The sequence below is a fragment of the Artemia franciscana genome, chromosome 6, assembly GCF_032884065.1.
Source record: "Artemia franciscana chromosome 6, ASM3288406v1, whole genome shotgun sequence".
In the NCBI taxonomy this organism is placed as follows: domain Eukaryota; kingdom Metazoa; phylum Arthropoda; class Branchiopoda; order Anostraca; family Artemiidae; genus Artemia; species Artemia franciscana.
In genome coordinates this window covers 810549-828575 of record NC_088868.1, presented here as the reverse complement: position 1 = coordinate 828575, position 18027 = coordinate 810549, and the positions used below count along the sequence as shown (strand labels likewise).

Sequence of the window (18027 nt, the reverse complement as noted above, 5' to 3'; positions counted from 1 at the left end):
GGGTTCTAAAAATACTTTAGCATAAAGAGCGAGGTATTTAGGAGGAGATAAATACCTTGCTCTTTATGCAAAAGTATTTTTAGTAATTTCAACTATTTATTCTACGGTCTTTCTGATTCAGGGGTCATTCTTAAAGAATTGGGACAAAACTTACGATTTAGTGTAAAGAGCGAGGTATTAACGAGGGTACAAACCCCCTCGTATACATAATAAAAACATAAGGTTATGAAAATTTGTTACGTAAGTTAATTCTTAAGTTACGTATATTTTTTACTAATAAAAACGTTCGTTAAAAATTAGAAGTTCTAGTTGCCTTTTTAATTAACCGAAAAATTGGAGGGCAACTAGGCCTCCTTCTCCACCCCTTATTTCTCAAAATCGTCTGATCAAAACTAAGAGAAAGCCATTTAGCCAAAAAAAGAATTAATGTACAAATTTCATTTTAATAATTTATGTGCGGAGAGCCAAAACCAAACATGCATTAATTCAAAAACGTTCAGAAATTAAATAAAAAAAAACTAATTTTTTTAGCTGAAAGTAAGGAGCGACATTAAAACTTAAAACGAACAGAAAATACTCCGTATATGAAATGGGTTGTCCCCTCCGCAATCCCTCGCTCTTTACACTAAAGTTTGACTCTTTGCCACAATTATACTTTTTAAAACAATTAAAAGCTTTAGCGTAAAGAGCGAGGGATTGCGGAGGGGACAACCCATTTCATATACGGAGTAATTTCTGTTCGTTTTAAGTTTTAATGTCGCTCCTTACTTTCAGCTAAAAAAATTAGTTTTTTTTAATTTAATTATAGTAAGGGCACCGTTCATCGATGAAAATAATCAATAAATTATTAATTAATTAATAGAATAAAGATAAAAAAAACAATAACTAATAGTCACATAATTTAAATAATAAATAATGAAAGTTATTATTATTTAATTTTTAAATTGATTTTTTTTGCTACTAAATAGAAATGTTGTTGAAATTTGTCCTGAAAATTTTTTGGGAGACATGGGGGGGGGGGCTATTCGAGGTTTTGCCCTGGGCGCAAGAGAAGCCAGAACCACCACTGTTGAACCTGTCTGTCATTTAATTGTTCTGTAGCAATTCTTAAGAAGGACCTTTTAGTCTCCTAGTTTATTGATAAATATACAACTAACATATACAACTAAATATATACAAATATGTATTTGTATATATACAAATTATATACAAGTATATATATAAAAATATATTTACAAACATATATATATATATATATATATATATATATATATATATATATATATATATATATATATATATATATATATATATATATATATATATATATATATATATATATATATATATATATATATAATATATATATATATATATATATATATATTATATATATATATATATATATATATGCATATATGTATATATGCATATATATACATATATATATATATATATATATATATATATATATATATATATATATATATGTATATATATATATATATATATATATATATATATATATATATATATATATATATATATATATATATATATATATCGTATGTATGTATTTGTATATATACAAATATTTACTATAAAAATGTATAAAATATACAAATGTAATTATATACAACTAAATACTCACTTCTCTCCTTCTCCGTCTGCCCTTTTCAGTACATGTTTATCGAAACATTCGTTCGTTTCTGGTTCTCTAGGATTTTCAGTTTGGCATATTCGGAATTCGAAATGTCCATGGTGGTTTGCTGTCAATTCTATACCAAATTCGACTTCAGATCCTTTTTGATATGTTCGCACAACTGTTCCGGTTCCATATTTCCCTCCTCCTTCATTGGGGCGGGGCTAAAAATATGAGAAAATCAGAATGTTGTCCCTATCCGATGGCTAAGTAAACTCTCCTATAGAGGACATCTTAACGGAAGGCCAAATTTGCCGAATAATTCTTTAAAAGAAAATACACATGTATCAGACATACGGACCTGACCTACCCTCGAAATTCAAGAGGGTATAGGAAGCTTGTGGGTGCAGAAAAAATTTTGAAGTTTCAAAAGGTCCTTTACGTATTTGCTTGATTAGATTGATGGTAAAGGACTTGGGCCCAAACTTTACCAATCAGGAAATCTGAGTTTTGCAAACCGTTTGATTGCATTGTAAAAGGAAAGGGTTTCCAACAAGCGTCACAAGTGCCTCTGAGGTGCAGAAAAGGATCTCTGGGGTGCAAAAAAATTCCTTGGGGATTGTTTTGGAGAGTATTTCAATGCAGTTGCATACGAGTGTACATAAACAAAGCAGTATCAAAAAACAATAATTGGAAAACATTTGAGAGCTATAGCTGTAAGAAAAAAGTAGCAGTACTGCCAATAGAGGAAGGGTGTTTGCCTTTCGTGTTCTCTATATTCTGAAAAAATAAATGTTTTGTATCTTCATTTTAAAAAAGTGAAAGATTTTATTTTATCTCCCTACGTTTTGGCAAATTAGCCAAACTGGCGGGATAAGTAAACCCTGATTTGCAAATAACATGACTCTTTATCCTTTATTAAGCAGCTTGTAAAAGCATGTTCGTCTCTTTCCTTATAATACTTGGTATTAAAATATGGCCAAAAATGTGGACCAGACCAAAACTCATTAGTTACAGACCAAAACGTTATGACGGACCATTAGATTCAGCATATTAGACAACACTACTATAGAGGTCTCAAATTCCTATATACCATCACAGCACCATCAGGGAATTAGAGTATGCACCACCATCACCATCACAGCACCACCATTAGAGTATCAGAGAACCCTGCTGCAGGGTTTTCCTTTTTTTTCAAGCTCTAATCTTTAAAAATATGGAATTTGCATTTTTTTTTTTTTTGCCACAAGGAAAATCACGGATGTGTTTTTATTTGTTTGTTTTTGGTTTTCCACAGGGGTGATCGTGTCGAAACAGTGATCACAGAAGAACGGGAGAGGACTTATTTCATCGAAAATCAAAAATTCTAGTGCATCTTCAGTAAATCCAAAAGAATAGAGGCTAATTAGCCGCACCCCCACGCCCCTTTTACCGGAAGGCATACGATCAAATTTTGAGACAAGTATTTTGATAAACATAGTTGAAATGTCCAATAACTATGCCTTCTGGAATTATATGACCCCCCACGGTCCCTGGGGAAAGGGCTGTAAAATATATAGTTTTCCTATAGTAAAAGTATTTGCAAATACTTTTTGCATAGCACAAAATATTTGCTATTTGGAAACATATGTATTTTTGTGGGGGGGATTCTACTGGGGAAATTCTCCATGGAAGAGTTTTCCGTCGGGAGTAAAATTTTCCGGGACAAAAATTTCCACGGGGTGACGCGAGGAAAGAGGATTTCCTGGAATGATTTGAAAAACGGTCAAGAATTGATATATATTCAGTTTTCAACTTAATTTCGCTTGGTTGAAAGTGAATAGCCTACATCAGTTGATGCTTTTTTATGCTCTTTCGTGATTCAATAGTGGTTCTGGGGTAAATCACATTTTGAGCCCTTAAGGGGCTAAAAGGGCACAAAATAGCCCATAATTTTGAAATTGTATAAAAAGAATTGCTTGAGAGAAAAAATTTTTATTTGCAGTTAATTTAGGAATGGTAATTATTATTTTTTGCCACATGTAAATCTTAATAGTAAAATGTTATTATGAAAACAAATTTGCAGGAATTTTTAAAAAGAGTTGAAACTCTTCGAAAATGACGTCACAGCAAAATTGACGTTTGAATAATTCCATTGTAAAAGTAAATTAACTTAACAACAAAGTTTGTGAAGTAAAAGTGCAATATTAGTACGCAAAATCAACAGAATTTAACTTTACACTGCAGTTCATGACACTATAGCTTTGCAGAAAGCTTTTTTTGCATTGAATACCTTTGGTAATGATGAAATTTCATAAATAATTTTTTTCTTGTCTTTATTAATTCATTTTAACTAAAAGCCTTGACATATTTGCTTTTATATTCGTTTAAAACAAATAATTTAAACCGTCTTTATATTTCAGAGAGACATGCTTCGTCATAGTGCTTTTTTTTCCTTTTTTTACTGATGAATAATTTTTTTAATTTCTTTTCTGATTCGATAACACCCAACTTCTGGAGTATAATGATTGCATTAGTCACGTTTTTCTTCTTAAAATTGCTTCAAGCATGGGTGTGCTGTCTATGCTAAAAGATCATGGAACTTAGGCATTGAAAAAATCCGCAAACATTTTGCAAATTACCTGAATGGCTGAACTCCAAACAATAATGTATCCGTTGTTTCTTTTGCTACCATTACAACTTAACTAGCCAAAATTGGAATCTTTTTAAGACCATACAATTCTACACTGAAAAAATCCGTTAAAGCTGTTTTTAATGATATAACTGTTGGACACCCAACAATTTAATTTTCTGACCAGAAAATTAATCCTGTTAATTTTCAGGAGAAAAAAATCTCCTGTTTTTTTGGTTTGCTTGTTTTTTTTTATTTTTATTTTTATTTATTTTTATTTTTTTATTTATATTTTTTTTATTTATTTATTTATTCAACTACTAGTCTTGGTGCACCAGATTCCGCCAAAGTTAAACCCACAGGACAAATATGATTGCCTAGTTTTTCTTGAATTATACCAGCCCTAATAGCTAAAATAATTTACAAAATCGGGCTAATTTTAGCCTGTTTTCACCTCAGTTTTTAAAATATGAATTAATTTTTTAAATCTGATTAGATGGTAATTGGCTATAAATTTCATCACTGATAACAAAAACTCCTCCTTCTTCCCCTTTCTCCTCCTTTCTCAAAATATTCCTCTTTGGTCTCCTCCTAAGAAACCAACAAAGATTCGTAGGTGAATTCACGGCTGATTCTTTTAATTTTACACCAAGTTAATAAACAACAAAGAGAGATAAAACTCTACAAAAAAAAAACTTCAAACGAGACGACGGCCAGTAGAGAGGAAAGACTAAAACAACGCGGAGATACAGGCGAAATATCCGCGTTGTTTTAGTCTTTCCTCTCTACTGGCCGTCGTCTCGTTTGAAGTTTTCTTTTTGTAGAGTTTTATCTCTCTTTCTTGTTTATTGTCATGTCTGGCCAGTTCGGCTTAAGAACTTTCATACACCAAGTTAATCTTAGTCGCCCTTTTCCTGCGAAGACTCATTCACTTTCCATCACCTGTACGTCTCGGAGGACCATATGTGTCACAGAATTCTACCGCGTGCGGTACAGTTCCACCACGCGTTGCTATTTCCACAACGCTTGGCACAGTTCCACCAGGCTTTGAACACTTGGAACGAGGTATATAGATGATTCTATCAATTTTGCACCAAATCCTCTTTTTCCTGCAAGGGCTTACCCGCTTTCCGCCACCTGATCTGCAAGTTAGAATACCACGTTTGCCACCCTGTTACACCACGCCTGGCAGTCTCTGTAGCGCTTAGTATAGTTCCACCACACTTGGAACACTTTCGCCACACTTGGCACACGCCACCTAGTGTACGTAAATACTGAAAGTCGGCGATCCCTCGTGTTCGTGCCCTTGTGGCAAGAACTAATCTTGTTTTTTGGTCGTACTACAATCTGAGGTCATGTCACGCTTGTCCAGAAGAGGGGGCTAAGGGAGGAAAAATTCCCTTATGATTGGTAAAGTTTTACCAATTATGCTAAATTATGCTAAAGTTTATAATTGTTTTAACAAGTAAAACTATAGCAAAGAGTCAAACTTTAGCGCAAAGAGGGAGGGATTGCGGAGTGGACAACCCATTTCATATACGGAGTGATTTCTGTTCGTTTTAAGTTTTAATGTCGCTCCTTATTTTCAGTTAAAAAAAACTAGTTTTTTTTTTATTTTATTTCTGAACGTTTTTGATTTAATGCATGTATGATTTTGGCTCTCCGGACATAAATTATTAAAATGAAATTTGCATATTCATTCTTTTTTTGTCTAAATGGCTTTCTATTAGTTTTGATCACGATTTTGAGAAAAAAGGGGTGAAGGAGAAGGCCTAGTTGCCCTCCAATTTTTCGATTACTTAAAAAGGCAACTAGACTATTCAATTTTTAACGAACGTTTTTATTAGTAAAAAATATACGTAACTTAACAGTTAACTTACGTAACAAACTTTTATATTTTTATTATGTATATGAGGGGGTTTGTCCCCTCATTAATACCTCGCTCTTTACACTAAATCTTGAGTTTTGTCCCAATTCTTTAAGAATGACCCCTGAATCAGAAAGGCCGTAGAATAAATAGTTGAAATTACTAAAAATACTTTAGCATAAAGAGCGAAGTATTTATCTCCTTCTAAATACCTCGCTCTTTATGCTAAAGTATTTTTAGAGCCCCTCATATGTGTAATAATCTCTGTTCGTTTTAGGTTGTAATGCTACTCTTTACTTTCAATTGAAAAACCTTTTTCCTGTTTATTTTTTCATTGTTTTTTTTTATAGTAATGCTAGAAAATCCTGCGCCCTTTTCCTTGAATTTATCTTCCCCCATGACATATTCCTCCAAGGAAAGATCCTCCCACGTAGCCCTATCCCCTCAACCCCACCCCAAACCAAAAAATCTCCCTAAAAACGTCTGTATACTTCCCTACTGTATGTGAACACTGGTCAAAGTTTGTAACTTGCAGCCCCTCCCCCAGGGACTGTGGGGGAGTAAGTCATTCCCAAAGACATAGTAATTACGGTTTTTGACTATGCGAAACAAAATGGCTATCTCAAAATTTTGATCCGTTGACTTTGAGAAAAACATTAGCGTGGGAGGGGGCCTAGGTGCCCTCCAAATTTTTGGTCACTTGAAAAGGGCACTAAAACTTTTAATTTCCGTTAGAATGAGCCCTCTTGTGACATTCTAGGACTACTTGGTCGATACGATGACCCCTGGGGAAAAGAAAAACAAAAAACAAAAACAAATAAACACGTACCCGTGATCTGTCTTCTGGCAAAAAATACGAAATTCCACATTTTTGTAGATGGGGCTTGAAATTTTTGCTACAGGGTTCTCTGATACGCTGAATGCGATGGTGTGATTTTCGTTAAGATTCCATGACTTTTAGGAGGAGTTTCCCCCTATTTTCCAAAATAAGGCAAATTTTCTCAGGCTCGCACCTTTTGATGATAGAGACTAAATTTGATGACACTTATATATTTAAAATCAACATGAAAATCTGATTCTTTTTATGTATCTTTTAGCATCAAAATTTCGTTTTTTAGAGTTTCGTTTACTATTGAGCCGGTTCGCTCCTTACTACAGTTCGTTACCACGAACTGTTTGATTAAATATATATATATAAAAAAAAAACTCAACTGAAAGTAGGGAGCAGCATTAAAACTTAAAAAAAGGAAATTATTCTGTATATGAGGGGTCACCTCTCTTTTAATCTTTTTAAGCCAAAGCCTTAAAATTCTATAAGAAATACTTATTATTCCAATTCAACGACCCTTATGTTTGAGCAGTTTTTCTTAGGGAATTGTGAGACTATTCAAACTTCAGCTCCCCTCAAATACGGAATAGTCTCTGTTTCGTTTTAAGTTGTAATCCGGCCCCTTGCTTTCAGTTGACATTTTTTTTTCCATATATTTAACCTGTCTGAAGGAACCGAAACAGCCACATAATCGTAGCTACTCCGGAAGTGGGTTACATACACTAAGTCACGTAATTCTAAGAAAAGTTTGGGACAAGGTATCAGCGGAAGGAGGGCGGATTTGCTAGAAGGAATAGCCCTCCAGTATTTTTGATCACTTAAAAAGGCATTAGAACTGTTGATTTTCATTCGAATAGCCCTCTCTTGATTTTCTATGGAGCTTGAATCATGACAATAAGGCTGATGAAAAGACTTTCATTAAGATTGCTCGAATTTTTGGGGTTGTTCCATCTTTCTCGAGAATCAAGCAAATTTTCTTAGGCTCGTAGCTTTCGACGGGTAACATTACACTTAATGCTATATTGTATAATATTGGTTAGATTCATTTGTCATTATTATTTCAGTTTGGAGAATATTTGTTTGAGTATTACTTATTTATGCATTCTTATTTGTAATTATACATTACTTATTATTTATTATTTATATACATTCTTTTTTATTTTCTTATTCTTTACACATACATATTTTTATTTATAAATTATTTATTTTTACATTCTTCATAGAAAATGAACAGAGAAGATGTCGCGTCGGGTTTATTTTATTAACTCGTAGTTCGAGGTAGGGCCCGAAAAACAGAGATCACGATTTACGATGTATTGAGTTCGAAAAATACAAATAACATAAGTTAATAACATAATAACATAGGTAATAACATAAGTAATAATATTACGCTAATAGTTAAAAAAATTAATTTTAAATTTAAAATAATTTGAATTAATATAATAATATTGTAAATAAAAGTAATCTGTACATGAACAGAAATGTCATTAGGACAAAATTTATATTTTTTTTATTCTTGAAGAGATTGACAGAACTTGTCTACATAGTTTTTATGCTTGAATAATTAGCTAATTTGGAGACTGAAATATTTTGAATTCTGCTTTCCAAAAACTAAATCATGAAGTTAATATGTTTTAACTTAATGATCTAAGCTATTCTAATTCCCATTAGTTTTATAAAGTACTGGCAATAGTGAAGGTGGAAAATTATTGTTTGAATTGTTTAAGTGGAATTTAGACAATCAAATAGAACTTCATAAGCAGTTAAGGAAATAATAGGTAATAGCGGGTGCCAAACGATACAAAGAAATGTAAGTGAAAAATTAGCCAAAAATATAAGCCACGGCCAAATATCAGCCAAAAATATAAAATATAACCAGGGGTGTTTCCGGGGAGATATAGGCCTAGGGCCAGGCCACCTGGCCAACAAACAAAAGAAATGCCTATAAAAATCAAAATTTCAGGTGTGAATAGACCTAAGATGGGTTCAGGGAGCAAAAATTGTTTCTATCCGTTGTACTTAGTACTTTAAATCTTATTTAGCAGTGAAAATGTGTTCAACTACTGTGGTCCTGTTCAAAGAGTATGGGTAAATTGTAAGGGAACTGGCGCTACTGACGAAAAAAAATTATCAACACCATCTAGGGCGAGGCAACACTTGGCATTTTTTCAAGCACTGTAATCATTTTTCTGTCAGAAACAGGTAATATACTTATTGTTACCCAAGTTTCACCAATTTACTGAATTAAATCAATCATTCTTATTATACTGAGGGTACTTACGTGATACAGCCCCGGCCACTCAAGTTGTTCATCCATTGACGCACTTTAGAACCAGTTTCTTTGTTTATTTCTTTAAGCTTAGCGTGAGACAAGACAAAGTAAAGTGATTAAATATATGGGAAATTTATAATTTGGGCTATATATTTGCATATAAGGGGGGGGAGGAGAAGTAAAGTATTTGGACAGTTAGAAAACAATTCTTATTTCATAATATGCAGATTATTTGTACCTAATAAATTTTCCATGCAGACCTGCTACAATTGACCCCCCCCCCACTAATGTGCACATATATAGATCAAATTTGTTTCTGAAGTGTTGTATTTTTATCATACTTAGGATTAACCTAACTTTACTTCTTGAGTCGTCGGGCCTATATCATGCAAGTATGCATACAGAAAAATCCCGAGTATCGCTAAACTCTAGATGGTGTTGATAGCTTTTTTCGACATTAACACCGGTTCCCACTCTTATAGGTAACCCATACTCTTCTGTTTACACACCCTCAGACCTTGCCAAATAACGCAATTATGCATTTAAATTTAGCCGAAGTGAAAGGACTTTTACCCCCAGCGTCTGCCGCAAGTATATGCTGAGTCACTTTACAGCATGGGTATGTTTACCCATCCTGAGCAGATCTTTTCCTTTCGAGGATTCGGTAATTATATATTTACTTTCGTTACAAAAAAAATTATGATAATAATAAGCGAAATAGTTTCCAGTTGGATCATGCTTCACTAAATGCAGAGGATAGTAGAGTGTTACTAAAATATTAATGAAAGACGTCTGGTAGTTAACCTTGATCTTAAAAATATTTAATTTGATCATTCAGTTGTCCGGACGTTTATATCTAGAAGCAGTATCATGTTGTCATCAAAGAATTGCATGTAGATAATAATGAAATGGACTAGAATATATAAAATAATTTTTTTCAAGAATCATGGTTAGAGCGGTAGCTAGCTGCAACCTAGTAAAGAGCAAACCACAGCCCATAGTAACCAAAAAAAAAACGCGTCTAGAAAAAAAATTATTATGGAAAAATTGCCATCTGACACTGATTCACGAATGGTAACTATTATTTCGAGTTGACCTAAAAGCAAAAGTTTATTGCGAAAAGAAATTTACGGTGATTTAAAAAAAAGCCTGAAACCCCTTGAAAATGGCGTCAGATCATAATTAAAATTAAACCATTGGAATCAGCATGGTCAAAAATTATATCTATAGTGAAATTACAATCACCCTCCTTGAACAACAAGGAAAATCACTTTTTTGCATGGGAAGCACCGATCTATCCCCCGTTTTTTTTTCTTGTTTTTTTTTTGCAGGGCTACAGGGTGACCAGAACATCATAGAAAGATGTGAAATAGCTCATTCGGACGGAAATTAAATTTTCTAATGTCGTTATTAAGTGACCAAAAATTTTCGAAGGCAAATAGCCCCCTTACAAGCCCCCTCCCCCCAAAGTCGTCCAATCAAAATTGTGTGATAGCCATTTTGCTCAACATAGTTAAAAGGTCCAATGTCTATGGCTTTTGTGTATCACCAATATACATGGCGATAAGATCCTCCATAGTCCCTGGGGAAAGGGCTATACGCTGTATTGATATCGGACGTAACGCTTTCACACGTATCGCTATGACAGTATTGTAATTGGGCGTATTAGTATCAAGCAGGTATCGGGACCGGGCATATCAGTACTGGGTGTTTGGCTTATAAACATAAGGATTCCTTGGGCTTGTAATAAATGCTGCACAGAAGGAACAGTTTGGTTTTCTCCCAAATCGGAGCACAACTGACTGCTTGGTTAGACTTGAGGACCAAATAAAACAGGGCTTCAGGTGCAAGAAAGATACATTTGCAGTTTTCCTAGACATGAAGTCTGCTTTTGACCGAGTTGACCTGGATAAACTTTTAAGGCCGTGATTAAGTGAACTTGAAAACATCGAGCTTCAGAATTGAAGTAAGGTTACCCTTCTGTCTTTTAATTCTCTAGAGATCGGCGATTGTCAAAACTTCAAATAGCACCAATTATCAAGTCTTGTCAAAGGTTTTGATTGACAGCTTCCTTTGGTGAGATGCTTCAGCCGAGAAATAATAATATATTTGACAGTGTCTTGCAAAGCTTGGTTACCGACCAAGGGAGATTAGAAAATGAGCAAAAGAGCACTATCATTCTCAAGTACAAAATGCCCATGTATATGCAACTGTGACGGCATGCATAGAATGCATTTTAAAATTTATTGTTTTTTCCACTTTATTTCCTAGGGATAGGATATTTAAAATACCTCATTTCATTAATTCGAAACTAAACAGCGAACTTAGTTGAAAGCTTTCTTCGAGGATTCTTAGAAAACCAAAGTTTTCTTACAAATTAAATTAAAAAAAAAATAAAACTGAAAGTAAGGAGTGACATTAAAACTTAAGACGAACAGAAATTACTTCGTATATGAAAGGGACTGCTTCCTCATGAACGCCCCGCTCTTTACGCTGAAGTTTTTTACTGTTTTAAAAAATAGAGTTAAGAGGAAGAGTCAGACTTTAGCGTGAAGACCGGGGCATTGATGAGGAGACAGCCGCTTTCATATATGAAGTAATTTCTGTTCGTTTTATGTTTTAATGTCACTCCTTACTTTCAGTTAAAAACACTTGTTTTTATTTAATTTAATTTCTTAACGTTTTTTAATCAATGCATGTTTTGATTTATGCTCTCCACAGATGAATAATTAAAACGAAATTTGGGTATTTATTTTTTTGGCTAAATGGGTTTCTCATAGTTTTGACCAAACGATTTTGAGAAAAAAATAGGAGCGAGGAAGGAGGTATAGTTGCTCTCCGATTATTTGGTTACCTGAAAAGGCAACTAGAACTTTTAATTTCTTACGAATTTTTTTATTAGTAAAATTATTAGTAAAAATAAATTTTACTAGTTAAAGACATACGTAACTTACAAATTAGCTTATGTAAGGAACTTCTGTATTCTCACATTTTTATTACATATATGAGGGGGGCTCACCCCCTCAACAGTACCTCCCTCTTCACACTAGAGCTTAAATTTTGTCCCGATTTCTTAAGAATGACCCCTGAATTACAAAAGCCGTAGAATAAATAGTTGAAATTCTAAAAATACTTTAGCGTAGAGAGCGAGGTATTAGGAGGAGGTGAGCCCCTCATATGCGTAATAATTTCTGTTCCTTTTAAGTTTTAATGCTGCTCCTCACTTTCAGTTGAAAAAACTTTGTCATATTTATTTTTTCATTGTTTTTTTTTTAATAATAGTAGGAAACCCTGCGCTCCCTTCATGGAAATTTTCTTCCTCCATGAAAAGTTTCCCCAGCATATCCCTCTCTTCTCAACCCTGCCCCAGACCAAATGAAAACACCCCTGAAGACGTCTGTACACTTATAAGGATTTAGTTATAAGGATTTCCGACTACGCTGAATAAAATGGCTATCTCAGAATTTTGATCCGGTTACTTTGGAAAAATAATTAGCGTGGGACGGGGGCCTAGGTGCCCTCCGAGATTTTGGTCACTTAAAAAAGGCACTAGAACTTTTCATTTCCGTTAGAATGAGCCCTTTTGCAGCATTCTAGGGCCACTGGGTTGATACGATCACCCCTGAAAAAAAAAAAACAAATAAACACGCATCTGTGATCTGCCTTCTGACAAAAAATACAAAATTCCACATTTTGCAGATAGGAGCTTGAAATTTCTACAGTAGTGTTCTATGACTTTTAGGCAGATCACGGATGCGTGTTTATTTGTTTTTTTTTGTTTTGTTTTTTTTTCCAGGGGTGATCGTATCCACCAAATTGTCCTAGAATGTTGCGAGAGGGCTCATTCAAACGGAAATAAAAAGTTCTAGTGCCCTTTTTAAGCGACGAAAAAAATTGGAGGGCACCTAGGCCCCCTCCCACGCTAATTATTTTCCCAAAGTCAACGGATCAAAATTGGTCATTGTCTTTGGAGACGACTTACTCCTCCATAGTCTCCGTGGGAGGGGTTACAAGTTAAAAACTTTGACCAGTGCTTACATATAGTAATGGTTATTGGGAAGTGTACAGGTGTTTTCAGGAGAATTTTTTGGTCGGGGAGAGGGGTCGAAAAGAGGGGGATATACTGGGGGAACTTTCCATCGAGGACTTGGTCATGGGGGAAGAAAATTTCCATGAAGGGAGCGCAGGATTTACTAACATTATTAAAAAAAAACAATGAAAAAATATATATGAAAAAGTTTTTTTTCAGCTGGAAGTAAGGAGCAGCATCAAAACTTAAAACGAACAGAAATTATTACCCATATGAGGGGCTCACCTCCTCCTAATACCTCGCTCTTTACGCTAAAGTATTTTTAGTAATGTCAACTATTTATTCTACGGCTTTTGTGATTCAGGGGTCATTCTTAATTAATTGGGCCAAAATTTAAGATTTAGTGTAAAGAGAGAGGTACTGACGACGGGGTGAACCCTCTCATATGTGTAATAAAAATATGAGAATAAAAAATTCTTCACGTAAGCTAGTTTATAAGTTACGTATATCTTTTACTTATAAAACCATTCGTAATAAATTAAATTTCTAGTTGCCTTTTCTTATTAACCAAAAAATTGGAGGGCAACTAGGCTTCCTCCCCCGCTCTTTTTTCCCAAAATCATTCGATCAAAATTATGAGTAAGCCATTCAGCAAAAAAAAAAAAAAAAAAAAAAATCAAATTTTGTTTCAATTATTACTCTGCGGAGAGCCAAAATCAAAACATGCATTTATTCAAAAACATTCAGAAATTAAATAAAAAAACAAGTTTTTTCAACTGAAAGTAAGGAGCGACATTAAAACTTAAAACGGACACAAATTACTTCGTATATAAAAGGGGCTGCTTCCTCATCAACGCCCCGCTCTTTACGCTAAAGTTTTTTACTGTTTTAAAAAGAAGAGTTGGGAGAAAGAGTCAAACTTTAGCGTAAAGAGCGGGGCGTTGATGAAGAAGCAGCCCCTTTTATATACGAAGTAATTTCTGTTCGTTTTAAGTTTTAATGTCGCTCCTTACTTTCAGTTGAAAAAACTTGTTTTTTTATTTAATATATTTAAAATCAGCATTAAAATGCGATTCTTTTGATGTAGCTATTGGTACCAAAATTCCATTTTTTAGAGTTTCGGTTACTATTGAGCCGGGTCGCTCTTTACTACAGTTCGTTACTACGAACTGTTTGATAAAGTTGGAGGACAAGCAATATAAACAAAGGTATTTTATTTCAAATGACAATACAATTAAGTATGTAACTACAAAGAAGGATAGAATGTAAGGAAAATGAATTTTCCTGTTACCGGTACTAGACGATTAATCTTATAAGTACGGCTCTTGTATTGGAACCCCCTGTGGAACTTTGGGATCAAAGCATCAATGAAGAATCCTTTCAGCTTGGGAAAAATCTTTTCGGTCCAAAAGCCTGGATTGCGGTCTATCTTTTCAATGTAGAAGTCTTTCTGGGTAAAAATCATGAAAAAGCAAGTATATAGCTGAGCACATTCAAGCTGACTGATTGTACTTGGTAAAAGTAGTCGTGGCCTCGTTTGGGGTTGACCAGTCCATTCTTTCCAACTTCCATGCAATAGTCCGCCTTAGACTCTTTTCGGTTCTTTATCCACTAGCCTATCCCCAAATTTCTCGCAGTTTCGCAGTTCCATACCTCGCTTTGATTTAATTTTCCCCATGATTTCGGCTTTGTGTGCATAACTTTCCTGAAGGCTCCTGACTATTTCTCATTTCTATGTTTCTTCATTGCATTGAAATAATTTATGAAAATTTCACACTATTAACAAGCAGCTGATTATTCCAGCTTGTCATTTTCGTCTCTAGGGGTTATTATCGGCGATCTGAAACGATTCTTTATGGCAACCGACTTGTAAAAATTTCAGGTAGCTGAAAATATTCTAGGGGACTGTTAGAAAACAGGAAAATACATCAAAAAATGGTTCCAATCATCTTATAGGTTATTGTCTTCTGCACATGATAGTACCAATTTTGTTCCAAAAGCAATATCCTTCATAGAGTACACTTGTGAAAAATCCCTAGACATTTTCTAAGATTTCTAAGCAATTAGAGGAAATAGAACAAAATCCTTTCAAACATTTTGTAGCATCTTCAAGAAGCTATGGCCTGATATTAAAAGCGGCATCTTCCGCCAATGAATACTTGAGTACTTTTTAAATATAAATTTTCAATTTAACATGGGATTTTCGAGTTCCATCAGTTCACTTAATCACCCCCTTAAAGAAAACAGAGGAAATAGGTATACCTGCCAATTGCATAATTTGGAGTTCTAGCTTTTTGAGGAATCGTGAGGTTAGGGTAGCCTCTAGTGGGTATAGTACAAATTTTCAGGTTAAACATGATTTGGTTCTACCTCAAGGGGGAGTTTTAAGTCCTATTTTGTTTGTAATTTATTGCAGTGACTTGGAAATGTCCACTGTCCTTGACTGCAAAGCCTATATATATGCTGATGACATTGACCTGGTAACAACTGGGAAAACACCTCTTCTTTTACAGTCGGTGATGCAAAAAGCATTAAATAATGTTCAACAATGATGCAGCGAGAATAATATGACATTATCACCTGAGAAAACAGTTGGTATGCTTTTCTCAAAAAATAATAATACTACAGTACCACAAGTAAATGTTGCAAATCAGCCTATTAGGCTGGATGACTCTTTCTGCTACCTAGGTCTAATTTTCGATAGTAAAATAATATGGTTGAGACACATTGAGTATTTAGATAACTTCGAAGGCCACACTGCCTTTCTATGACGAAAGTAAAACAGTTCAAAATAGAGATGAAACCTTTTTATTGACAGTGAACAGATATAAAATTTAACTGGATATTTCGAACACATATACAGTGTTCATCATCAGTTTTAATGCTGATGATTTTGTCTATTTTGAACTGTTTTACTTTCGTCATTGAGTATTTGTTAGGCAATATTAAGATTAGATTAAACCTTATAAATGTAATGGGCCTAGGGAAAAGGGGTGCTCCTTTAAAGTGTCTTAGTAAAATTATAAAGCATGTTATTGTTAGTAAGCTTCATTACGGTAGCTTTATATATGGTGATGAATCATCACCAGATCACCAGTCAGAAGAATCTAAAAAAATTAAATACAGTGTTCCACAGTGTACTTAGGCGATCCATTGGCTGCCTAAATAGTACCCCTATTCCAGCTATGATGATTGAATTGGGGGTGAGCACGCTTAAGCTAAGACGTGATAGGTTACCTGTGAAGTATTTCACTAAAAAATCTACTTTAAATGAGGATATAATCAAGATGGAAATTATAAATAATTATAATAGTGATGTTAGTTTCAAGGATAGGAATACTCCAGCTTTTTATAGGCGTAATAATTTGCTTTCAAATGAGTCCTCAAATATAGTACCCATTAATGAGATAGTTTTTGAGGATAATATATTGAATAAGCTATGTGCAATAAAGAATAATGTGCATTTTCCTGTACCTGATCGTGGGGATAATAATAACTTGACTCTCAAACATGACTGGCTAAGACAAACTGACCACTTAAGAGACCATACACAAATTTTTACTGATGGCTCTAAGTCGGATAAGGGTGCTGGCTGTGCAGTGGTGATCCCCAGTATGTCAGTTTCATGTAGTTTTAAGTTACCAGGCAGCCTGTCTATTTTTTCAGTTGAGATGATTGCTATATATAAGGCATTGGATTTTATTAAGTCACATGGGCATGCCCGGAGATGGATGGTATGCTCTGACTCAGCATCAGCCCTCAAGTACCTGATGAATGAGCATGAACCTAGTCGTGAATTAGTTTGTAATATCCACCAAATAGTTAGGTCGTTAGAGCTTGTGGGAAATAATATGTTTTTAGTCTGGGTTCCAGCACATGTGGGAATTGCTGGAAATGAATCTGCTGATATAATGGCAAAGTGGGGTATTTTAAATGGTCAGAATATAAGTGTAAAACCCACTCAAAATGAATATTTTGCATGTATTTATAAGGTGTTATGTGATAGAGAGACCAATCTATAATTTTATAAGAAGTTGCATAAATTCAATTTTAGACATTTATGACTATAAGGCACCACCTGATGGACTTGTGCATAATGTGAGATCTGTTGCTGTTACTGTTTTTAGATTGAGGACAGGTCATGCCAAAACCCGTTCAGTTTTACATAAATGGGGGAGAGTTAGCTCGCCCTTCTGTGATATTTGTAATGTGTATGATGATCTTAGGCATATTCCCATGAAGTGCACAAAATATGAAGTACAAAGAAATTTGTTTAGAACCCAAATTATAAATTGTTTTGGTGCATTTACAGTGAGAGCAATCCTAGGTCAGGCTAAGTCCCCTAAGTGGGTCCATAGAAAGACTATGTTGTTGTTGACTAAGTATATAAAGAGTTGTAATCAACATAACATACTCTGATTTTTTTTTAAGTTCTAATGTATTGACTTTTATATTCATTGTATTGACATTTCTATTTCATATTTATGTTTCCTTTTATAGATGCTTTAATTGTAGTCACTGCATTAACTTCTATTTTTATTGTATTGACCTTTTTATCTATTTATTTCTTCTGTTTTTCCTGTTTCTTCCTGTTTTTATCGGTGACCGGTGTTTCACCCCCCCCCCCCCCCCGGCGATTACCCCCCCCCGGCGATTACCCCCCCCCCCCCCCCCCCGGAAAATGTCCCCTGTGGAAAGTGCCCCGGAAAGCTATTGCTCCTATCTACGTACTTTTTCAGCTCTACCATGTGTAAGTGCCATATAGCACAAAAAATG

At 34.3% G+C, this 18027-nt stretch overlaps 1 protein-coding gene across 6 annotated transcripts in view; it reads right to left on the bottom strand.

Annotated features, from left to right (window-relative positions):
- LOC136027884 (uncharacterized) overlaps positions 1–18027 on the bottom strand; it is an 84965-nt gene that overhangs the window by 19751 nt on the left and 47187 nt on the right. For all 6 annotated transcript variants that reach the window (XM_065705306.1, XM_065705305.1, XM_065705308.1 and 3 more), the window contains one exon: positions 1652–1866. In XM_065705306.1, the coding sequence (XP_065561378.1) occupies positions 1652–1866 (215 nt within the window). The remainder of the gene's footprint in view (positions 1–1651; positions 1867–18027) is intronic.